The sequence below is a fragment of the Diuraphis noxia genome, unplaced genomic scaffold (genome assembly GCF_037042655.1).
Source record: "Diuraphis noxia isolate RWA-SAM2 unplaced genomic scaffold, SU_Dnox_SAM2 contig0004, whole genome shotgun sequence".
Taxonomy (NCBI): Eukaryota; Metazoa; Arthropoda; class Insecta; order Hemiptera; family Aphididae; genus Diuraphis; species Diuraphis noxia.
This window is the reverse complement of record NW_028301714.1, coordinates 23906377-23927457: the sequence shown is the minus strand read 5'-3', so window position 1 is coordinate 23927457 and position 21081 is coordinate 23906377. Positions and strand designations below refer to the sequence as shown.

The window sequence follows — 21081 nt, the reverse complement described above, 5'->3', positions numbered from 1 at the left end:
TGTATATTATGTTAAAAATTGTTATTTTATAAAAAAAATTGCCTTTTTGAACAACGCCAACGAATAAAATTCAAACATATTTTTTGTAATATATATATGGCCTTTATATGCAATCTTATTCCCTCGTGCTGTTTTTATTAATGCCATTTTTAAGGATACACTATGTCACTATGTAGTAAACTAATACAGTGCCAACAAATGACTGAGCGCAGTTTCTTTGTGTTGTAGCCATATAATATAACACCTATGACCATATAATATGATCGCTATAACATATATTTATTGCAATCGAAAAAAGTTCATAATCTCTAATCGTGTACCTACCTGGTTAGTGGTTACCTATAAAGTACCTATACATGGCTAATTGGCTACATTGGAAAAACACCCTTAATAACGTATTTATTTATCTACGACGATTATAGGTTGCGTGGTTTATAGGTATCTACTAATCTACTATTATATTTTATACCCAAACGTCTGTAACTGAAACAAATTAAACAACTAATTGGTCAGTTAGAATTACATCTTGATCACGTTTATTTTGAGTATACTGTTGAAAATTCCAAAAGTTTAACCATCGTGGCGTACATTTTATATAAATATAATATAATACATGTATATATTTAGTAATATCGTATTTTCAGCCTTTTAGGGTATAAGACCGTTTTTATAAAATAACCGGGGATTTTTTTTCCAACTACCATAGTAAGGTAATTATACCTTATAAGAAATAGGTGAGTGTCAAAATTGAAAATTGTATGTGGAGGTGTCTAATGTCATAGGTAAAATTATAGACTTTGGCGCCCCACTGCCTTAATCAACATAATAATAATGTGTAATGTATAATTATTATTTACTTTTATTTTGTAAATGATTGAGAACAAAAATTGGGCGCAAAAACATACAACTATACAAGCACCTATTATGGCTATGGATCCGAAAAGCAATAAAATTATTTGAGGTTATGTAAGATAATGCGCATTGGCATAATGGCATATTATTGTGTGTATTTACTATTTCAGTGATTGTGCGAGTGTGCTACACAAGTTGTGATAGCCGGTGCTCTCTGGCTAAAACGTAAGTTACAATTATTTTTGAATTTTGAAAATTATTAATTTTTAATTTTACTCAGTTATGATAGATTCATTCTAAGACTGCAAATTGACATCAATTACATTACTTTAAGTAGATACAGTTTGTAATAATTTAGGATTATTTTCTCAAGATGGCGGAATTTGTACAACGACGCAAAGAAGAAATGATTGTTGAAGTTCCAGTACTCAATAGTCATTTCAAGAAATCTGCAGTGAAGTAAAATATTTTATAAATGTTAACTACTATTTGTTTTATGTTATGTGCTATTAATCTAAATTTTATGCACGGCCATGTGCTTTGTTTACAGAAATATTTTGAATCAACGAGAAAAATTTGAGTATAGATTGATGCGTCGGAACAAACAAAAGTCAGATTTTACTCTTTATATTATATTTTTAAAGTCCATTATCAAGAAAGTTAAAAAAGTAATGACCTACAGCAATAATTTTAACATTTTACTATCAGTGTAATATTAAATTGTAATTTACTGTATTAGATGGGATCAACAAGTACTGAATCATTTAAACTTATTAATCAACATAATAACCGAATCATAGATCTTTATCGTGCAGCTCTAAAATATTTCAAAGATGATGTATCCCTCTGGAAAGAATACATAAAATTCCTGATGAAATGTGTAAGTATAGATATTTTTTAATTGTTTTTATAATTTACACTACCTATACCTAATAAATTTAAATTATAAATATCAAAATATATTGCGATTATTTAATCTTTTATTAAATGAAACAGAATAATTAACAAATTCTATTCATACTGTCTTGCTAATTGCAAAAATACTAAATGGTTAATTGGCAATAAATTACTTTTGTCACTTGAACAATGTCCATTTCATTTAATTGTTATAACTTATAACTTGAGACATTTTATTTTCTGTTTTTTAGGATAAAGTAGCGTTGTTACGGACAGTTATAAACAGTGCCTTGTTATTGCATGGCCACATTTCAGATTCACTGTATGTTTTCGCAGTTAAACAAGAATTTGAAGATTTAAAAAATATCCAAAAAGCAAGAGAAATGTATACTGATGGATTAAATGCACATAAAACTTCTTCAAAATTATATTTTGAAGCCTTTAAATGCGAACTTTCCTATTCAAAAATACTCACTCAAAAAGTGTTGAAATCTGGTAATCCCTAGTTAAATGTACTATAATATTTTAATTTATAACTTAAATTAAATTAATATTAAAAACAATTGTAATAAAAATAATGACTAATATTTTTATTTATTTTGAACAGGAAAAGAGTTAAACCCAGATGATCCTGCATTAAATGGATCTGTTGCAAAAATAGTTTATGAATCAGCTACAGAAAATGTGAAAAATGATCCTGATCTTTACTTTAAAATGTACCAAGAAGCTATTCAATATAATTTTTCATTAAGTTTATCGGAAGAAATTAAAAAGTAATATTTCTATCTATTGCTAAAATAACTTTAGTTACTTATTATTAATTTATCATTATCTTTAATACTAAGTCTTAAGATAACATGTGATATTTATTGTCTTTATGTGTATCACTCACTCATTAGTCATTGCAGATTAACTGCTATTTTTATTTCTCATTTTGTAACTCTTCGGATTTGGTGGATGATGTTATTATCATAGTATGTAAAAAATTTGCTACCCATGGAGTGACCTGTTTTTTTGTTTTTACAAAAACTTCTGTAGTTCAATTTTAGATTTTGAATTAAGTGAGGAATGTATTTATTTTACAATAATGTATATATTTATTTATTTGTGTGTGTGTGTCATCGCGTTTTGGAGTAGAAATAATGCTTTGATTTTTGACTTCAGTCCCACTTTAAAAAGGAAAATTCATCTAGTTGGTATTTAGGGGGGTCAAAAGTAAATTTCCAATTATTTTCAAAAGCATTAGGAAAACCCGTAAAAAAAGTAACGAAAAAGTAGAAATTTTTAATATTTTTTTGCATAATCAGTTTTCGACAAATTTTTTTTATTTTGCTACAACTCAAAAACAAATCATTGTAAATACTTGAAATTTTCAACAAATGCTTATATTAGCGTCATCTATTTACAATTAAATTTTCAAAATATTTTGACTTTTTTTAAACTATTTATGAACCATTGAAATTTTCGATGTTTCTAAGTTTTATTTTATTGAAATGCTTATAAAAAAAATTTGGCTCTCCAAAGAATTTTTAAAATTTAATACAAGATTTATTATAAGTTGAAATTATCATATATATATATATATATATATATATATATAAGTCAAAAATTGTTTGTCACAATTTTTGTTTATAAGCATTTAAAGTTCAAATGTTTACAAAATGTATGTGGAATTATGAAGTTGAAAATTCATAAAATTGTTGTGATTTACATCTAAGGTTAAAAAACCCAAAACAAGGTTCTCTTTAACTTTTTCTTCAAATAACTGTAAATAAAACTCCAGAGTCAATAGAGAAAACATTTTGCGAGTGTATAACAATATATTATAATTTAAATATAGGTATTATAATATATCCTAGACTGACAAATCATCTCCGTTCAGAATCGTTTTTCGTATACAATGATACCTATCATTGCATTCAAATTTAACTCGTCCATTTGTATTCTCCCTAAGATTTGGTCATTGAAACTTGGCTATATTAAAAAGTATTATTCCAGCAAGTCTATTCTCAGTCATTCCGTTTCTTAATCAAGTATTTAATTTAATAAACAACAACTAAACCATCAGTTGAAATAAGCTATGTGTAAAATAATTAACTCAAAACATCTATTCTAAATATACTTTAAATATAAGTACTTTTATTCTAAAACTTAACACAGCTAAAATATCTACCTGCAATAAGTTGAGAAATCTCTGCAGTTGCAAAGTTAACTAAAAAAAATTATATAAGTATAATTTTTTGGTAGATATTATTATCAGCTCATTATTTAGATTATTTGTAACTTGTTAAATTAAAATGTATAAACATAGTCCATGTCTATAATAATCTTCAGGACAACAAAACTTATTTAAATTTCAAAAAAAAAATCATGGTGTTCACATCCATCTAGTTTATGCAATAATGTGTGCACTGTGTAGCAAGACATTTTAGAATTCATTTACAATATTCCTGAGAAGAGATTTATGTAAAGTGGCCATCCATTAGTGGAACTTCATAACATGTTAAAGTGGGGATAGCCATTAAGTAGAATTTTGTCATTGAAGTGCAAAACACCATATGATGCTGAGTGAGCAAGAGAGATCCTCCCAGAGAATTATCTAAATTTCGTACTCATTCTGTATTGTAAAATTTTAAATCTCTATATATATATATTATTAAATTTAAAAACTGGGGGTCTGAGGAAATCTTGGAATTTATATTATATTATCTTTATTAATAGTTAATGCATCTGATTGTAATTGATTGTAATTTAATTTGAATAACATATTTCTGAAGCAATTAATTTATAAGTATATTAAATTGAAGATTATACCCAAATGTATCCCTTTCTGGTAAACACAAAATACACATTTGTGTTTAGCAGAACCAATTTTGTGAAGTAATCTTTAATATTAGACTGATATTAACATAATATCTCAAACCTAAAAGTAAGAACATTATATGCGTGTTTGTGTGTAGTTTTTTACAATATTTTAATTTGTAAGTGAGCTATGAACATTTCTATACCAATATATTGTAATATTTTACTTCGTCCTAACTTGGTCAACAATTTTAATATTATAAAACTTGTATAAGCATTAAATACTAATAATGTTGGTATCTTTAAGTTTAATAACTAAATCAACTCTAATATTAAAGTTAACAGCACAAAATTGATCTTGATATTTTGTGACATTGTATTTTTTACAGATTTATGTTGACTACATTTAGCAAGGATCCAAATTATTGGGATACTTTAGCTACAAATGAACTGTTGAGTAAATCTAACAACACAGAAAAATTTAAAATAATGTAAGAACTTATTATAAATTATTAATACGTAATTAATTTTTATTCATGTGTGTATATTTTTTTAGGAAATGCCTTGATAGATATAATACTGCGCTTACAGTACTTGATACAGATGAGATGTGGGACAAATATTTGACCACCATTTTAGAAGTTACATCTGATACACAAAAAACAGAAATTTATAAAAGAAATTTACTCAGACAATCTATGTTTAACGCTCACAAGAAAAATAAATTGAAACCAAAACATTATATTAAATGGGTAAGAAATTTTAAGCATGTTTTTATTGATGTAACTTTTCATTTTTCTTAGTATTATTTTCACCTTTATTATTTAGATAAATAAGTCAAAAAGTTCCATGACCAACGAAATTTTGGAATTGGCCAATGAAATATATCCAAATGACTTAAGTATTATTGAAATTAATATTAAAAATAAATTGAACGCTTCAGATGAACTAAAAGCTTACGATTTATTTATACACAACGCCAATAAAGTTTCTCCCAGTATTTGGCTTACAGTAGTTGATTATTTTTTAAATAAACCACAGATTAGTGAGATTTTCAATATGATATTTGGAGATAAAGCTGTTTGTACTAATGAAGTCAAACAAAAACTTGGAAATGAGTATTTGCTGTGGTTAAGCCAAAACAAGTCGTTGAATGATGCTCGAAATGCTTACTACAAATTAATCACAAACAGCAGTTGTGATGCAAGTCTATGCAAGACTTTAGTAAATTTGGAAACTGAGCAACAACAAATAGACTTCAGCAAGATTAGGCAGCATTTTACACTAGCATGCATGCAGTTTGGTAAAACCAATATTGGTTAGTTAACATTATCTAGTTATTTTAATTGTATTATTGTTATTATATTTGAAAAAAAAAATGCATTTTTTATGTTTAGATTTGTGGATGGAACGAATTTACTTTGAGCTACAATATGGGTCACCAAAACTTGTTTCTAATACATATCATCAAGCGTTAACAACTTTGAATAATGAGGAGGCTGATAAATTTGTTGAACAATATACATCAAAGGCTTCTATATTTAATAAAATATAATACATCAATTATAGATTATATAAGATACAAAAATAGGGTTTGTACTGTTTGTAGACAACTCATTAAAACTTATTTTTCATAAACGTTGATATGGGACTCTCTTATAAATTCCATCATTTTCAGTTTTTATTCCAGCAAATTTTTTTTTAAATAACTGTATGCGCCATCTGAAATTTAATTTACATTTAAACTATTGACCAATTTAAGACCTTAATATTTTTATTGATATTTTATCACCTGTTAAATATATAAGCACAGCACCAAGTGCCAATACATAAACTTGATATAAGTATTATACAAATAAAAATGATTGTATTTGGTGATTTATTTTTGAACAGTATTTTTATGATAGGGTCTTGCATTATTTGGGTCCATCTGGTTGATAGTCCAATCACTTAAAATTTTAAATAATGGTATCTATATAAAGATAGATTATTAATATAAAACAGATTTAACATACCTTTAATTTCCATTACATTAGTGATCCAAGTGCTATTCATTTCAGTGCTCTTGACAATACATTTCCAAATGCCTTGAAAATGAATATTTTCTATTGTTATTGTATCTACATCAATCTATAAAATCCACCAAAATGAATTTAATTTTTATGTTGTGCTTGAATTACCACAATGATTCTATACCGACGCTAGGGAATTAATTCCATAATTTTTGATCACAAAACTATCATTTACAAGCCATTCTTGAGACAAACCATTAAATAAATAGCTCAGTGTTGCTGCTTTGCATTGCACTCTAACCACATCTCCAATGTATACATCTATTGGCTTGTCATTTATAGCCACAGCAAACAGTTTCAACACAATTCTTTTAGATTTAGGTGGCTGTGCCACAAATGCATATACTCCTGAATCACGAGTTGTACACGAACTTATGACTGAAATGCACGTACAAAATATCATTTTACTGTAGGTATAAATAGATATTTCTAACGCCTTAAATTTCAATTTCGTGTCACATTAATTTTAACTTGCACTCTGTGACATAGTTGTTTAGATTAATTGGTAAAATCTCAGACTTTTTTGAAACAAAACAATATTAATATTAATACTTGGTTACATAAAAAAAAAACCTACCATAAGCTGGTTGCTGGTTTCTAATTACTAATGAAATATTTTTAGTTTTTTCTACTAACAAATTTAATTATTTTATCAGTATTAACTAAATGTTATTTTTATATACCTATTCTTTAAGAAACGTATTTATTTTTCTTTTAGAATTTGTACCAAAGCATATCCACATGTTATCTCTTATCGAGGTGTACGCATGTACATTGAATTGCCTACTTGGTCAAATTTAGGAATTGAACTAATGTATTCGAAAATTCAAAATTGTATGATGTGCAACACACGCGTATTGCTATTCAGTCAAGTATTCCAGTAATTACATATTTGAATATTTTATGCTAATGAAATCTTATAAAACACAACTCAATGTCATTAATAACCTAATCATCAATGGTGGTGAATAAAATAAAATTTGATGAATGGCGTCAACGTGTAACTAGAAAAATAAAATAACTGAGGTGACTCATCTAGGAGCTATCAGTGGTAATATAATGATTATGTCATGGGGAGGTTGAAAGATATTTTAACATACACTGTTTGATTATTAAAAATGTAGCTTATAAATATGTCCATGTCCTCTCACCGTTTGACTACCACTGTTGCTAATTTACGAGCCCCACAACTCACGCTCACCGTGATTTATCATAAATTTTACTTTACCCAAAGTGCATCTGTCCTCGTCGTCTGCGACAGTCGACGTTACGGCCTTACCGTTTCGCAACCAATAAAACCGGGCGCTCGGCGAATCAGCCCGAACAGCGTCCACAGTCGACCGGTCGCAAATCACTGTCAACCGGTCGCCGACAGTGGCCACCGCGTTATGCGTTCGTCCGGCCAGTAACCGTCGTACTGCGGTCGCCGTCTTTTCTGACACCTGTCCGCACTCGTGTTGGTTGCACGCGCCGACCACCGTGGCCGGCCCGGAGCATGGTCTGCCCGCCACGTTTGGCCTAGGACTGTCGCACCGCCTGCTCCGCACTCCCGTCCCGCCGCCACAAGTTTTCGTGCACCGCTCCCACTCGCCCCAACAGCTCCAAGCCCCGTCTCTAGGCGGCCCGTCCACGTCCGGCAGCTGCCTCCACGGCTCGTCGCAGTTCACCGTCCACTCAGTCCGGCCAACGCCCCGGTTGGCCACCGAAAAATAACGGACCAGCAGCGGCCGCTCCGAGTCCACAGTCCAATGCCACCCACGAACACCGCCATAGTTCATTTTCAACATGCTTTCATTCCAACTGTATAATAATTTATTTAGTCAAATATTGAAATATAATGTGTATATATTGGTATATATAATGTAGTTACTAGTTATCATTAAGTTATATTCATTGATGTATTCGTAATTTTTTTCTAGGGTATACGCTCAGGCCATAGACGTATATTGAGGGGAGAGGGGTGGGAAGCTTAATCCTTTCTCTCAAAAAAAAAAATTTCTCACCAAACCTAAAATTAACTTATGGTGGGTCGTGGGGTATACCACCGCGTCTTTATATTTAAATTGATTTATCTACCCTTCCCCCCCCCCCAAAAAAAAGGTTATTAGACATATTTACGCCATACAATATAGGATAAGATGGAGTTAGAACTTACTAGTTACTTTTTACCACATAATTTCGTTCACGGTTGTATGTATGCGGTAAAAAAAATTAATTTTATACATTTTTTCTAACGATTATATCTATAAGACAATTGGCAGGTAATTCAATAAAAATTGTTTGAAGGTATACCCGCGTATACCCTCCAATACACCACTCAACCACTGGTTATATTTGAAGGTAATTTGTTGATATTGTGAACGTTGTATACTGTCGTTATATTTGTCTGCAGTTCTTAAAATGAGGAGGGAAGGGCTAGTGCCTAGTGAATAACATAATATGAATTGCGTAAGTATCAAAAATGTACGATTCACATTGTAACCTATAATATTATTCAAACTTGGTTCACTCGAAATCGTTAATATACATCGAACTTTTTCCCGGTTCCTAGAATCGCTTGTAACAGTGTTACCTTGAGGTACCTAACACGGATTATCGAATGAATCGAACTTTTTGGTCGTACTGCATTGTTATAATTACCTACATAATATGTCTATGTTTTAGCCAAGACGTAGTTAGGTAAATATCCGAAAATGTAAAACAAAAATAATAAATCTTATTTCGTCTCGACCTACATGTAGAGATTGCAAGCGATTGAAGATAACTAGATTGAGTGGGTCGTGCAAGATCGTTTTCACACTCTGCAGCACTGAAATTATTTTAGGGAACAGTATTTAACCACTCGGCAAAATGCATAGTGTAGTGCCAAACCAAACCTCAAAAGGATTCTTGTCCATTTATCGGCCGTCAAGATTGCACCGGTTTTAGACTCGTACTCTCCTAGTGATTTCTTCGTCTGCTTCCCTTCGTGCCACAACACCACCCGACCACCATCGATCTCCAGCACCAGCCGTTCGCTAAGCACCCGACTCATTAACGCGATACATGTGACACCTGCCACAATCAATATGACTTATAACCACGTGTTATGATTACTGTAAAGCCAAAGTGTGGTATATTATGTATTGAGGTGTATTTAGTGGTGAGCTCAACGTTCGTCAACTCCCCCTCCCTTCATTCAATCAGCTTTCCCAAAAATCAAAATATAATTAACTTATATTTTCTATTCATAAATGATTATAAGTATTAAAGACAGAGATAAAGTAAACTGTAGAGATGTCAAATTTCTTTTTATAGCTATGTGCTTGCGTGTTAATTACAAAATATTCTAAAATTATTGTTTTCAATTAGCGAATCACTATAAAGTTAAAATAATTTTTAAAAAAAAAATCAACACCTCGTCTCAAAATAGCCAATTTACATATTAATATATTATATTTCATCATTTCGATGACGAACGAAATAAAACGAAATTGAAATCAAACCTGGCCTAATATACTTATTAATTACCTGTATGTTTCATACGGAAAACGATTTCGGGCTTGGCATTTGTCAGACTCATGTTCGACCGAACGTTTATCGGCAAATAAACAGAAAAATTCTGCGACTCGGAACTATGAATGAGACAATCTATGACAACATTTCATGATAATTAATAATTGTGTACTGCAGGTCTTATGGGTGGGGTGAGCTGGGCGACCGACTATAAGGGACCGATTCATATCTTTCAGAGTTCAGATATCAGTTTTTTAATAATAGGTTGTTTTTGTAATTCAAATACTTAACCTGAACTTAAGGGCGCGTCATTAAAGTATAATAAAGTATAATGCCATCATACAAATCCAAATAACAATATTCAAACAGATTTTTAAAATTATAATAATAATTGTATGATACATAATAATAATAATAATATTATGTTTAAATTATTCTGTTATACTCACCTAAATGAAACAATTAACTTTTTTTTAAAATTTTTTTATTATTTAATATTGCAGCCACCCTCCCGCTTCAGCTAATACCAAATATTAGGCAGGTGTGGCTTTAGGAGAGTTCCCTAGAGGCTGCGCCCACTCCTAAACTCGTATTCCTAAAAAAATTGTACATTGCCAAAAACAAAATTATTTAAAAAAAAACATATAACCCATAATACCGAAAGTTTTCTGATAATTATGACTTCCCCTTCCGACCTGCAGTCTCTGAAGCGGTGCCACTGGTATTAGGATTCTAGTGACTTTCAAGATAATTTGTTTAAAAACACTTTTCTCTAATTTTTACACATTAGACGTTTTGGTAAAATACTAAATCTGTAGTAGGTATGTATATAATGTACCTTCCTCGGTTGGAAATCGAGTGGCCACGTAACCACTGTTGGTTATTGTGGATAGTCCTACGAACGCGATACGTCCACCGCCGCCGTCGGTACTGTTACCAAGTGCCCAACTGAATATCTGTCCGCCGTCAGCGGAGCTCATCGTCACGGTCGGAGCAGCCGTGGTATGGCCGACATCACCACGGTTTTCGTGCCCAAACCGAATTAAAAACTCCGTCCACCGGCTGGCCATCAACAGATGTGGGTAAACGATTTCGACGTCGGCGGCCGCCGTGATGGTCGACTGTGACTTTTCAGGACCGTCCCGAACCACCGACCGGTACAACTTGATCTTTTCGTCGACGTCCGCGCCCACTTGAACCACATCGTAGAACGACGGGTGGCCGGCGCGCCGGAAGTACAGCGACACACCCTCGTAGACGCCCGGCGTCCACCGCTTGAGCTGGATTCTTAGGCCTGACTGGCCCCTCCAATCGGGCAACACGTGCATCCAGTGGACACCGCCGCCGCCGACCAGCAACGTGTCGAAGTCGCCGCCGTCGTCCGAACACCCGGGTACGTCGCACGAGTCCGTTTTCGCGGGGCCGCTGACGTGACACCAAGCGCCCGTCGGCTCTCTGGTCGGGTTCCGGCAGTAGTTGGATGCCGCCGACACCGATTTGTCTGGGAACGCGTAACCAACACCGGTGTGCAACGACTGTGGCAACAAGAATGGTCACCGAGAAGGCCGGTAAACGTTAGTTATACGCTATAGTAACCATGGGTTACCAGGTAACCGTTTCCTAATCTAGCGCTATAACCTAAATCCTTAATCTGAGTCGTTTTCAGTGGCGTCCGCAGGGGGATATATCTCCCATGGGCTTTTTTTTGGTCTTCAAATATGACTGAATTTTGGATCTCTAAATTTTTTTTCGTATAATAATAAAGATTGAAAATAATACATTTTTATTTATGACATCCCCCTCCCCATATACCAAATTCCACGCCATTGGTCGTATGTGTATAATCTATAATATGGACTCAAATCGGGGTGGTTATAAGATTCCACTTCAACATTTATAGGAATAATATTGCATTAGCTAGATATAACCATTTTTTGTTGTGAATATAATATTACTTGAAAACGAAAATATGAAAATCGAAAATAATCACATTTAACCGCGATCCTTAATCCGGATTCACAGATACGTCGTGTGTCGTGTGGATCAAATTTTATAGTGATTACAGGAGATTAGGTACTTTTTAGGAATCATATGTATAGTAACCAACTCGGTTAGGTTAGGAAAGGTTGCAATAATTGAATGCAGCTCAACTCTTAAACCAATATGGTCACCAGAAGAGGCGTATTTAGGCACAGGCCATAATAGGCCCGGGCCTAGAGCGGCAACATTGGAGGGCGGCAAATTTCAACAATTTTTTTTTACAAAATTAGAAAAATTATTTTTCATTTGATGAAATCAAACTCAACTAATTTTTGTTCGCTCAAAATTAATCATATATCTACATATATCTCAATGTATCTTTTTAATATAATATTATGATATAATAAATTGTATATTTAAATACGTTTTAGAAATAATTGTAGGAAGGATGAAGAGGGAGGAAGGCGGCGAATTGGAAAGTGCCTAGAGGCGGAGAAACCTAAACTAAATAACCTAACCTAAATACGCCACTGGTCACCAGTTATAACCATATCGATACCACGCCCTCGCACGACACGACATACGACATAGCTGTGAATCCGACTTGATTAGCGTAATTCAAATAAATATTATTATATAAAGTATACATTAAGATAGTATAAGTTACCCATTTCAAGCAAGTACGGTTGGAAATGGTCTGATTGAGCTTGCCTACGTAGTCTGTAGCGATTCCGGTCACGCTGCATTCTGTAAATACCCATAATAATGCGTTAACTATATATAATACATTATGTTATATTACGAAGAATATTATGCTGCTCTGATCAACAACCAGATCTAGGTCACGGAAGTCGTGATGGCAATACGTACCAACTGTTATATTATATTATTTTTCTCTCTAATAATCCCAAAAATATCACACTAACAATATATATTATGCAAAAACACATTGTAGGTACTGTATATAATATTATTACCCGATCAATATATTATGATCATCCTTACACAGGATGACCAAGCGTAGGTATAACAAGTAGTTATTTTATTTACCAATGCACTAGTTTAACTATTGTTTAATCAGATTTTATTTTTATTTTTAATTCCGATTATAGATCGTTGTATATGACATTCGTACATATTGGACATATTGTATTAGATTTGAAGTGTATTGTTTTCAGAAACATTTTTGGGTGAGTATGCCTATTGGGACGCGGATATTACATATAGTATAGATATTTATTATATAGATAATATATATAATATATATATGGATTTCTGTCTGTCATTTATGCATTCCTAAACGGCTGGATTGATTGCGATGAAATTTGGTACAGGAATATATTAGACCTATACGCAAAAAATAGGATTAATCTCTGTATCAATTTTATCACAATCGATATTGAAATTTTGACAATTTTACTTCTCCACCAGCACATAAAGCACATACCTGGTGCCTTATTCTTAAATTTGAATGTTCAACAATACATATACATGCATAATTTATCCATTTTTCCAATAACCATCACGCTTGGATGAATGCTGTAATTATAATTATACCAAATTTCGTCGCAATCAGTCCAGTAATTGGAATGGCAATGCATGAAGAACAAACAGACAGAGGTAACCCGATAGTATTTTGCTTGATAACTACATACGTATTTACTAATCACTCACTTGTATTTCGACACTTCCGGACGCCACACCATCGTTTTTCGACCGCCGAGTTCTTTCGACCACCGATGGCCACGTAACAATACGGTCCGTTCGGATCTTTAGTCGGATTCCGACAATAGTTTTTGGCTTTCGCGTAACTTTGATCTATCAATGCACTCTCCTTAACCAACTTAACAACAGAAACAGCGTTTTTATTTTTAATAAAAATTTGTAAAATATGTTAAAATGTTACTTATTATAATGTATCATATACTGACCCATTTTAATCAAAACAAATTTCAAACTTACTGTGCGCGTTGACGAAACGTTCCAAGGGACGCAAGGATCTCCGTCTCCGGTGATCCACTGAGATCCGCGATAGTTTTCACCAGATTCTGATATCACGCACTCGGGCAATGCCGCCTCGGGAAGCGGATAGACTGTAACAAACGAAATATTCAATATTTAATTTTGATTTCTTTTTTCTTGTAAGTTTTGTGGTGAACATTTTTAAAATTTGACGAGCTTTTTAGCTCGTACCTTTGATATTTATCATTCCTACAGCAGATTCACAAATACATAATATAGATATTAAAAAGAGTATTTCGCATTTTTAGTGGTTATTACTATACCTACCTAAGTGCCTAATAACGGTTACCCAATCTAATACAACGACAATTGAATGTAAGAGAATCCTTATTGATTAACACTGAAATGTATAACATATTATGTACACTGTACAGTTTAAATTACTCATTGAATTTGAAGTCTGTGCAAAAAAGTACACTGCGTACAACAATAGAATGTGTTGTAATAAAATGCATATCTTATGAATTTTTTGTTGAAATGTTTAAAGAATCTATACCCGTTGTGGTATGCACACTATTATTTTAATTTTTTATCATTCATTCATAAGATCTCGACAATATTTAATCTTTAAGCGTCTCGAAGGATAATAACGATCAATTTTTAATAAATGAATTGGAATGTGACAAAGTTATGTGTACTATCGATCATTCAATTAAAAATATTGTATATTGCGAGTTTTTGTGTGATTCCAACTAAATATCAAAGAATATAAAAATGTTTATAAGGCCGCTAGCGGTGTGTATACATTCTGGGCCACTGCAATACAGCATCCAGTGGGCGACGGTTTTTGATCCGATGGCAAACCAATGGAATAACCTCAATTTGAAATCCGTTATATTTAACATTATCGTCGGATTCGTTTTGCGTTCGTTTGTAACTTGTATTCGTAATGTTTTGTCCGCGATTCTAAAAACAAAATCTTATACTTTACACATAATACGTATAACAGATATAGATTTAATTGCTTAAAGCTGTATACGAAATACGAGTGTATATGGTTTAAGTATCACTAATGTTTCTAAATGATTCAGTTTTATGTCAATGCAATAAAAAATAAAAAATACTATAAATCAAATACATTATTTTGTATTGATGCCATTTCCAATAAGATATTACGTCAGTTTCGTACGACTGATTAAAAATCATTTGTTCTTCACTATTTGGTTTTTCTACATAAATAATTTTTATCTGTTGGACAGGCTGAGCTGTAAAATATATCTGAGATAAAAAAATTAAAATTAAAATTGTTAAATATCTTATATTCTTATATTTATTTTGTAATTATAGCAGGTACTATGTATATAAATATATATATATATACGAAATCTACTATAAAGTATATAAATATTAAATACTTAACATAGAACAGCAAACGATTAACGACAGTTTATTTCGAAATAGCAACATAAGAATCGTTTAATTTTTTTAAATATACTTAATAAGTAATATATGTATAATAAATAATTATTTATAAATATTTATAAAAATTATGGTGAGCATAAGAATTTTATACAGCATTACATATAAACACTCAAATTTCTTTTTAATTTAATTCTAAAAAAAAAATAGTGATTTATATACGTAATTTTATTGCGGAAAGTGAAAAAAATGATTCTAAAGTTGAGTTTATACTTAAGTTCTACCTTTCAATAATTTTTATTATTATTAATCGGAACTAACAATTAGACGCGGCGTTTGTTTTGTTGGTGCGGTGAAATACGTGACAGACGCCGAAATCACAGCTCGGACGGAAAACGACAATTCGGATGTCGAAACGATGGTCTTCTTCAACGGGAATATCCTGTAAACATCTTGGCTATTGGTCACATGCTCTTCCTGTCCTACGAAACCAAAACGACGATACACTCCACATCAATATGCATCGCGCATGCAGTGTGCAGCGTTTGGAGAATGCATTTCAGTTAAATGTAATATTATGTTTTACCGCTTGAAGGGAAGCAACACTTTAAATGAGGAATAAAAAAAGGCATATCAAATATGATAGATCGTTCAATTGGGGTGGCCTAGTCATTTAACGTCTATACTAAAAACTATTTGAAAAATATATATGTACACATATTATGTAAATATTTACACAATATCTATTTTAAATAATATCTGATACGATATATTTGAGAAAAATTATAATCTGTAATGATTTTTTTTAATTAACTGAGGCGAAGGATCGTATACTATGAGATATTTACCGGCCGTTTGCAAGTCACAGTGGGCAAATCGTATGGCCACCAAAGCGGCTGCCGAGTGGCTACCTGTGAAGCTCAAATATGCCACCGGTGACAGTGTAGTGTTCAGCTCGAGGTTGGACACCTCTCTGGTAGCACCTGGATTCCCAGCCGTTAGCACGACGAAACCGTTCCGCCACGACACGTCCAGGCGAACGACTTGTGCCGTTCCGGACCTGGCGAACACGTCCACCGGAATCGGCAATTCGAAACCGTCGACAGACGAACCGGTCGGGTATGCGGTTAGCGATATCCGGAACAGAGGTTGGACTGTTCGGTCCACCACTGGGTCCCAAGTCTTGAGTTCAAAACTAACGAGACCGCCACCGTCGTCGTCGTTGTCACCATTAGAGGTCGGTATCGCGGTGTAATGTCCGTGAGCCGACGTCCCGCCGCCGTTAATCAACGTCCAGTGGCAAACTCCGTCATCGCAACCGGAAGTATCGCAATAGTCCGAGACGATGGCACCATCCACGAACGTATAACACCACGGGCCACCCGGGTCGCCGGTCGGGTTCCGGCACCGGTTTCCGGCCGCCGATCGTCCACCGTCCGGGAACTTTGAATCAGCTGCGGGCGAGTCCTGCACGTCCGACCATTTGGTACACACATAACCGGACTTGGTCACGTTTACGTTACCGCCGTACTCCACTCCCGGACCAGTCATTCGGCACTCTATATTATATTTTTATTTATTATTTTTATATTATTATGTAGAACACATCACATATTCAAAACCTGAAAAAGTGCTGCAGTAAAACGTCAAAAAAATATAATTATCTGTATAACTTAATTATAATTTTTACATTCCGCTAATATTTTTTTGTTTAAGAAACACTGAAAATATTCAGAAACTAAATCAGTTTGCGTTGAATTTTTATTTTAACTGCAATTAAATCATATAGACCACGTAGATTAAGCTTGACGTTTTTTCCATAAAAATTATAATACATAAAACATATAATCGTAAAATGATATCATCGCATATTACTTTTTACATAACACAAAGGCACGGCACATAATTCCACCGGACTGTTCTCATTGTAAGTGTAACACCAGAGATCATCTCGGGTTCCGTTAGGGTTGCGACAAAAATTCTTGGCCAACACCCTAGACCCGTCAGCGAAATTTGAATCAGGCTCAGTCTACGATGAACATCGATCCGTTATCATATATTTAAACCAAGCATATAATAATAACTAATTAATAATAATTAAATAACTATAATGCATGTTAATTGCAGAGATTATAATTATATAGGCATCAGGGTTGATCAGTATAGGTTGTCATGTAGTGTAATAATAACTAGCCACTAAATATCAAAGTTAAGTAACCATATTATATTTGTAACTACAGTCGACTCTCAATAATTCAAACCTTTGGTAATTCGAATAAAAACAATACATTTAAATACACTCAGTAATCCGAAATTAAATTTTGGAAAAACTAGACCCTAACACGTTACAATTCGAAGTATCATCCGTCCGATCCTCGATAATTCGAAGTATATTCACTATATGTAAAAAATTATGAAAAAATGAACTCGAATTCGATGAAACAAAAAATCATTACAGATTTCTTCAAAAAATACTAATCTTTTATTATAATAATTTAATTTACAATACTCAACAATTCGAACTCTCGGTAATTCGAAGTTTTTCCAGTTCGGTCAACTTCGAATTATCGAGAGTCGACTGTAGTAATTTATAGTAGCTAAGCAGTTATTTCAATTTAAAGAAATCTCACAACGTAAATCACGACTTAACTTTAAAAAAAAGATAGGTTATACCGTATACCTACGTACGTATATTATATTTAAGTTACATAAAATTGTATTGTTAAAATCTGTAGCATATAAAACATCTGTGTTTAATACTATTAGGTCGATTTCTATATCGATTTCCTTAAAACTTGGAGTGTGTAGCTTATTTTTCCAATCCCTATAGGGATCCCTATATAGTTTTTGGCCCAATCATACCAATTTTTTTCACATTTTATCTACTTTTCAATTAAAAAGATTGTAATACCTGCTAAAAATCGCCTTTGGATTGACCATAAATAAAATCTAAGTAGTCGAATATAGTCCAACTATGCATTATGTGTGGCCGTGTAGGCTTGTGGCTTGCTCAAGAGTATCGAACCAACAAAACCTTTATATCATTGCAAATGTAGGAAAACCAAAAACTATGTTTATGGAACTGTGTTTATGGTTAAGATCTTTCAATTGAAGAAACATTTTTTTCAAGAAAACAACTTGTTATTTTTAATATTTTTTACCTAAGGTTTAACATAATATGGACAAAGCCGTGGTTTATATAGCTAGTAATATTATTTAATATGTAACATATTCATAATCGTTATTATTGGTGAAATACATTTTTGAGAATACTTAACTTTTTTGCTAAAACACGCAGTACCTACTGTATGGTACCTAAATATATGAGGCTTAGTGGCTAGACAGAAAATCAGTGAATCGTCTAAAAATGTTGCATACTATATATACCTAATACATACATATATGATATATGCATATTAAATTCTTACTCCAATCGAATTCCATGGTCGACACATCGACTTGAACTTAGTGGTAAACACGTTGCCCCGATATTCGATTCCGGAATGGGTTAATTTGCATTTTCGGATGTATAATTTAGATGTGATACAATAATGATCCCCGATCGTAATACACGATAGAGCAATGATAAACGCTTTTATTGCGTTCATTTCCGTAAAAAATTGGTTGTTTATACTCGATTTCAAAATTCACTTGATATCATTATAATTGTAAGTCTTACAAAAAAAAAAAAAAACGTGGGAGTTTATATTCTATAAACGAATACTACGACGATGACATTAAAATACAAAATTTTATAAGATAAATATATTATATCATAAACTGCAAGTTTATATATTTGTTTTAACTTAAAAACATCGCCCGTTATCGATAGCTCGAATGCCGTTGCCATGTCAAACTTTTTAATCACGATACAACGCGAGGTGACAATTAATTTTATTTCGACATAGATCTTGAAAAACTATTCGATTACAGGTGTGCAAAATTGGCTTTTTTCTTCAACGAATTGTTAGAAAAAAAAGTACCTATACTTCTACTTGTTACAACAAGTAACAACGATGCGAAAAAATTAATAATAAATACATTGGATGCGCGTTATTGTACAAAGTATTAGACATCAATACACCTAACTATCTAACCACCTAACAAATTTGTTTGTAAGGTGAGGTTTGATATTTAAATGTTTGTTTGAAAAAAATTATTGAGAAGTTCTTGATTTAAGATTCAAGGGACTTTTTTAAACCATAATATTGATATAATTTTATCAGAATACTATCATAATATACCAGAATAAGCTGAACCGTATAATATAAATAAAAATCTATGTACTTATATATTATAATAATAATATTGATATGCACATGACATATTGCCATTAATGCAGTAGATAGATTTTAGCTATACATAAGCATATTTTAGGTTTTTTCCCTTATACATAAACACGCATTCAATAGAGCTATCATTTCACTCAAATAAACAAAACCAATAAAACTATAAATATGCAAATCCTAATCCCAGATTAAATCAAAAATATTTTTTCTTCGTTTTGTTTTGAACAACGTTATTTTTAATCTAACAAGTCTTTAAAGACGACCTTTAAAAAAAGCAAATGATTAGTATTTTTGCCGTTTGTTCAATTGAGTGTCACCCTCTTTTTAATGTCCCAGCAGTGCTCTTTATTCCTGTTATTCTTGCTTGCGTTTATTCGCTTCGTGTGTTAAAACGAGCTTGAAACATTTTATATACTGTAAACACAAAAAATGACATTGTTTTTCATATACCATAAGGGTTTTTGAAAAAAAAGCATTTTTGGAATATGTTATTTGTTCCATTCAATTTCATCACGTTCATAATTTCCACCTTAACCGAATTGTTTATGTTTATGAATACAAATTATTACTTTATGATATATATTACTATAATACTATACATAATCAATAATATCATATTATGAATAATCACTGCACAGTTTCTTCAGTGTAGTGACGAATTACGAAATATGGAGAAAAAAAGTTATAATGTATTATTTTACTCTTGATTTATTGTAAATTCTTCTATTTCTTCAAAGATGCTAGATATGTATTTAATAAATACCATAAAAGAATTATTTTCTTATCACTCGTACAATCAAATTATACTTACGGTATATCAATTTGGGGTGGAGCTTCAAAATATATTTTAACAAAACTTATTGTTACTATAAATTGTGTTATTAAATTCTTGCTAAATTTACCAATGAATACTAGCACTGGATTGATTTATAATGAATTTAATGTAAACAATTTTAATTTTAACTATAACTTATCGGTTCTAGTTGGTGTGTATAAACAAAAAAACTTAATTCCTACATTAGACCATGAGCACAACACTAGATATAAACAAAATATTAATTTAATGCAGGCTTAATTTGATGTCGAAGCCTTAGTAAATTTATAAAAAAAAATATTAATATACTGGTACCAAATCTTAACAAAGTATTTGGTCAAAGAATCATTTTATATGTATACGGGCTTATATTTGTGTTGTTCACTGAATATCAATGTAAAAAATTTTAAAGATGTTAAACTATTCAAAAAATATTTAAAACAATTAAATTTATCATATTTATAATTTTCTTCATTTAAAATTACCAGTTAGCTATGTA

At 32.0% G+C, this 21081-nt stretch overlaps 2 protein-coding genes across 3 annotated transcripts; one reads left to right on the top strand and one right to left on the bottom strand.

The window, feature by feature from the left end:
- The first annotated feature begins 1004 nt into the window (after positions 1 to 1004).
- On the top strand, positions 1005 to 6433 carry LOC107162788 (U3 small nucleolar RNA-associated protein 6 homolog). 2 transcript variants are annotated; one of them, XM_089226494.1, is made up of 10 exons: positions 1005 to 1077; positions 1133 to 1311; positions 1403 to 1520; positions 1592 to 1732; positions 2001 to 2244; positions 2357 to 2522; positions 4941 to 5042; positions 5108 to 5303; positions 5380 to 5869; positions 5949 to 6433. In XM_089226494.1, exons 2-10 carry the CDS (start codon positions 1226 to 1228, stop codon positions 6104 to 6106), a joined length of 1701 nt encoding a protein of 566 aa, XP_089082620.1. In that variant the 5' UTR covers positions 1005 to 1077; positions 1133 to 1225; the 3' UTR covers positions 6107 to 6433. The 2 variants fall into 2 exon arrangements, with proteins under 2 accessions (XP_089082620.1, XP_089082621.1); XM_089226495.1 differs by having other exon boundaries at positions 1029 to 1077; positions 1211 to 1311.
- Positions 6073 to 19087, bottom strand: LOC107162789 (uncharacterized). Its single transcript, XM_089226496.1, has 17 exons — positions 18908 to 19087; positions 17355 to 17508; positions 16328 to 17038; positions 15801 to 15961; positions 15199 to 15338; positions 14866 to 15026; positions 14061 to 14191; positions 13773 to 13941; positions 12766 to 12845; positions 10957 to 11653; positions 10134 to 10253; positions 9500 to 9677; positions 7852 to 8423; positions 6748 to 7001; positions 6567 to 6681; positions 6344 to 6500; positions 6073 to 6273 (listed from the first exon to the last, which is right to left on the bottom strand). Exons 1-17 carry the CDS (start codon positions 19085 to 19087, stop codon positions 6183 to 6185), a joined length of 4071 nt encoding a protein of 1356 aa, XP_089082622.1. The 3' UTR covers positions 6073 to 6182.
- Between the last annotated feature and the right edge of the window lie 1994 nt (positions 19088 to 21081).

Bases quoted from the DNA above. Each gene is read 5' to 3' on its own strand.
- LOC107162788 (XM_089226494.1), top strand. From the start codon at position 1,226: ATGGCGGAATTTGTACAACGACGCAAAGAAGAAATGATTGTTGAAGTT. The intron at 1,521-1,591 runs GTAATGACCTAC...TTACTGTATTAG, and splicing joins TTATCAAGAAAGTTAAAAAA to ATGGGATCAACAAGTACTGA. The intron at 5,304-5,379 runs GTAAGAAATTTT...TTTATTATTTAG, and splicing joins CAAAACATTATATTAAATGG to ATAAATAAGTCAAAAAGTTC.
- LOC107162789 (XM_089226496.1), bottom strand. From the start codon at position 19,087: ATGAACGCAATAAAAGCGTTTATCATTGCTCTATCGTGTATTACGATC. The intron at 15,027-15,198 runs GTATTTGATTTA...TTTTGTTTTTAG, and splicing joins TGGCATCAATACAAAATAAT to AATCGCGGACAAAACATTAC. The intron at 10,254-10,956 runs GTACATTATATA...ATGTTGTCATAG, and splicing joins TCGATTTCCAACCGAGGAAG to ATTGTCTCATTCATAGTTCC.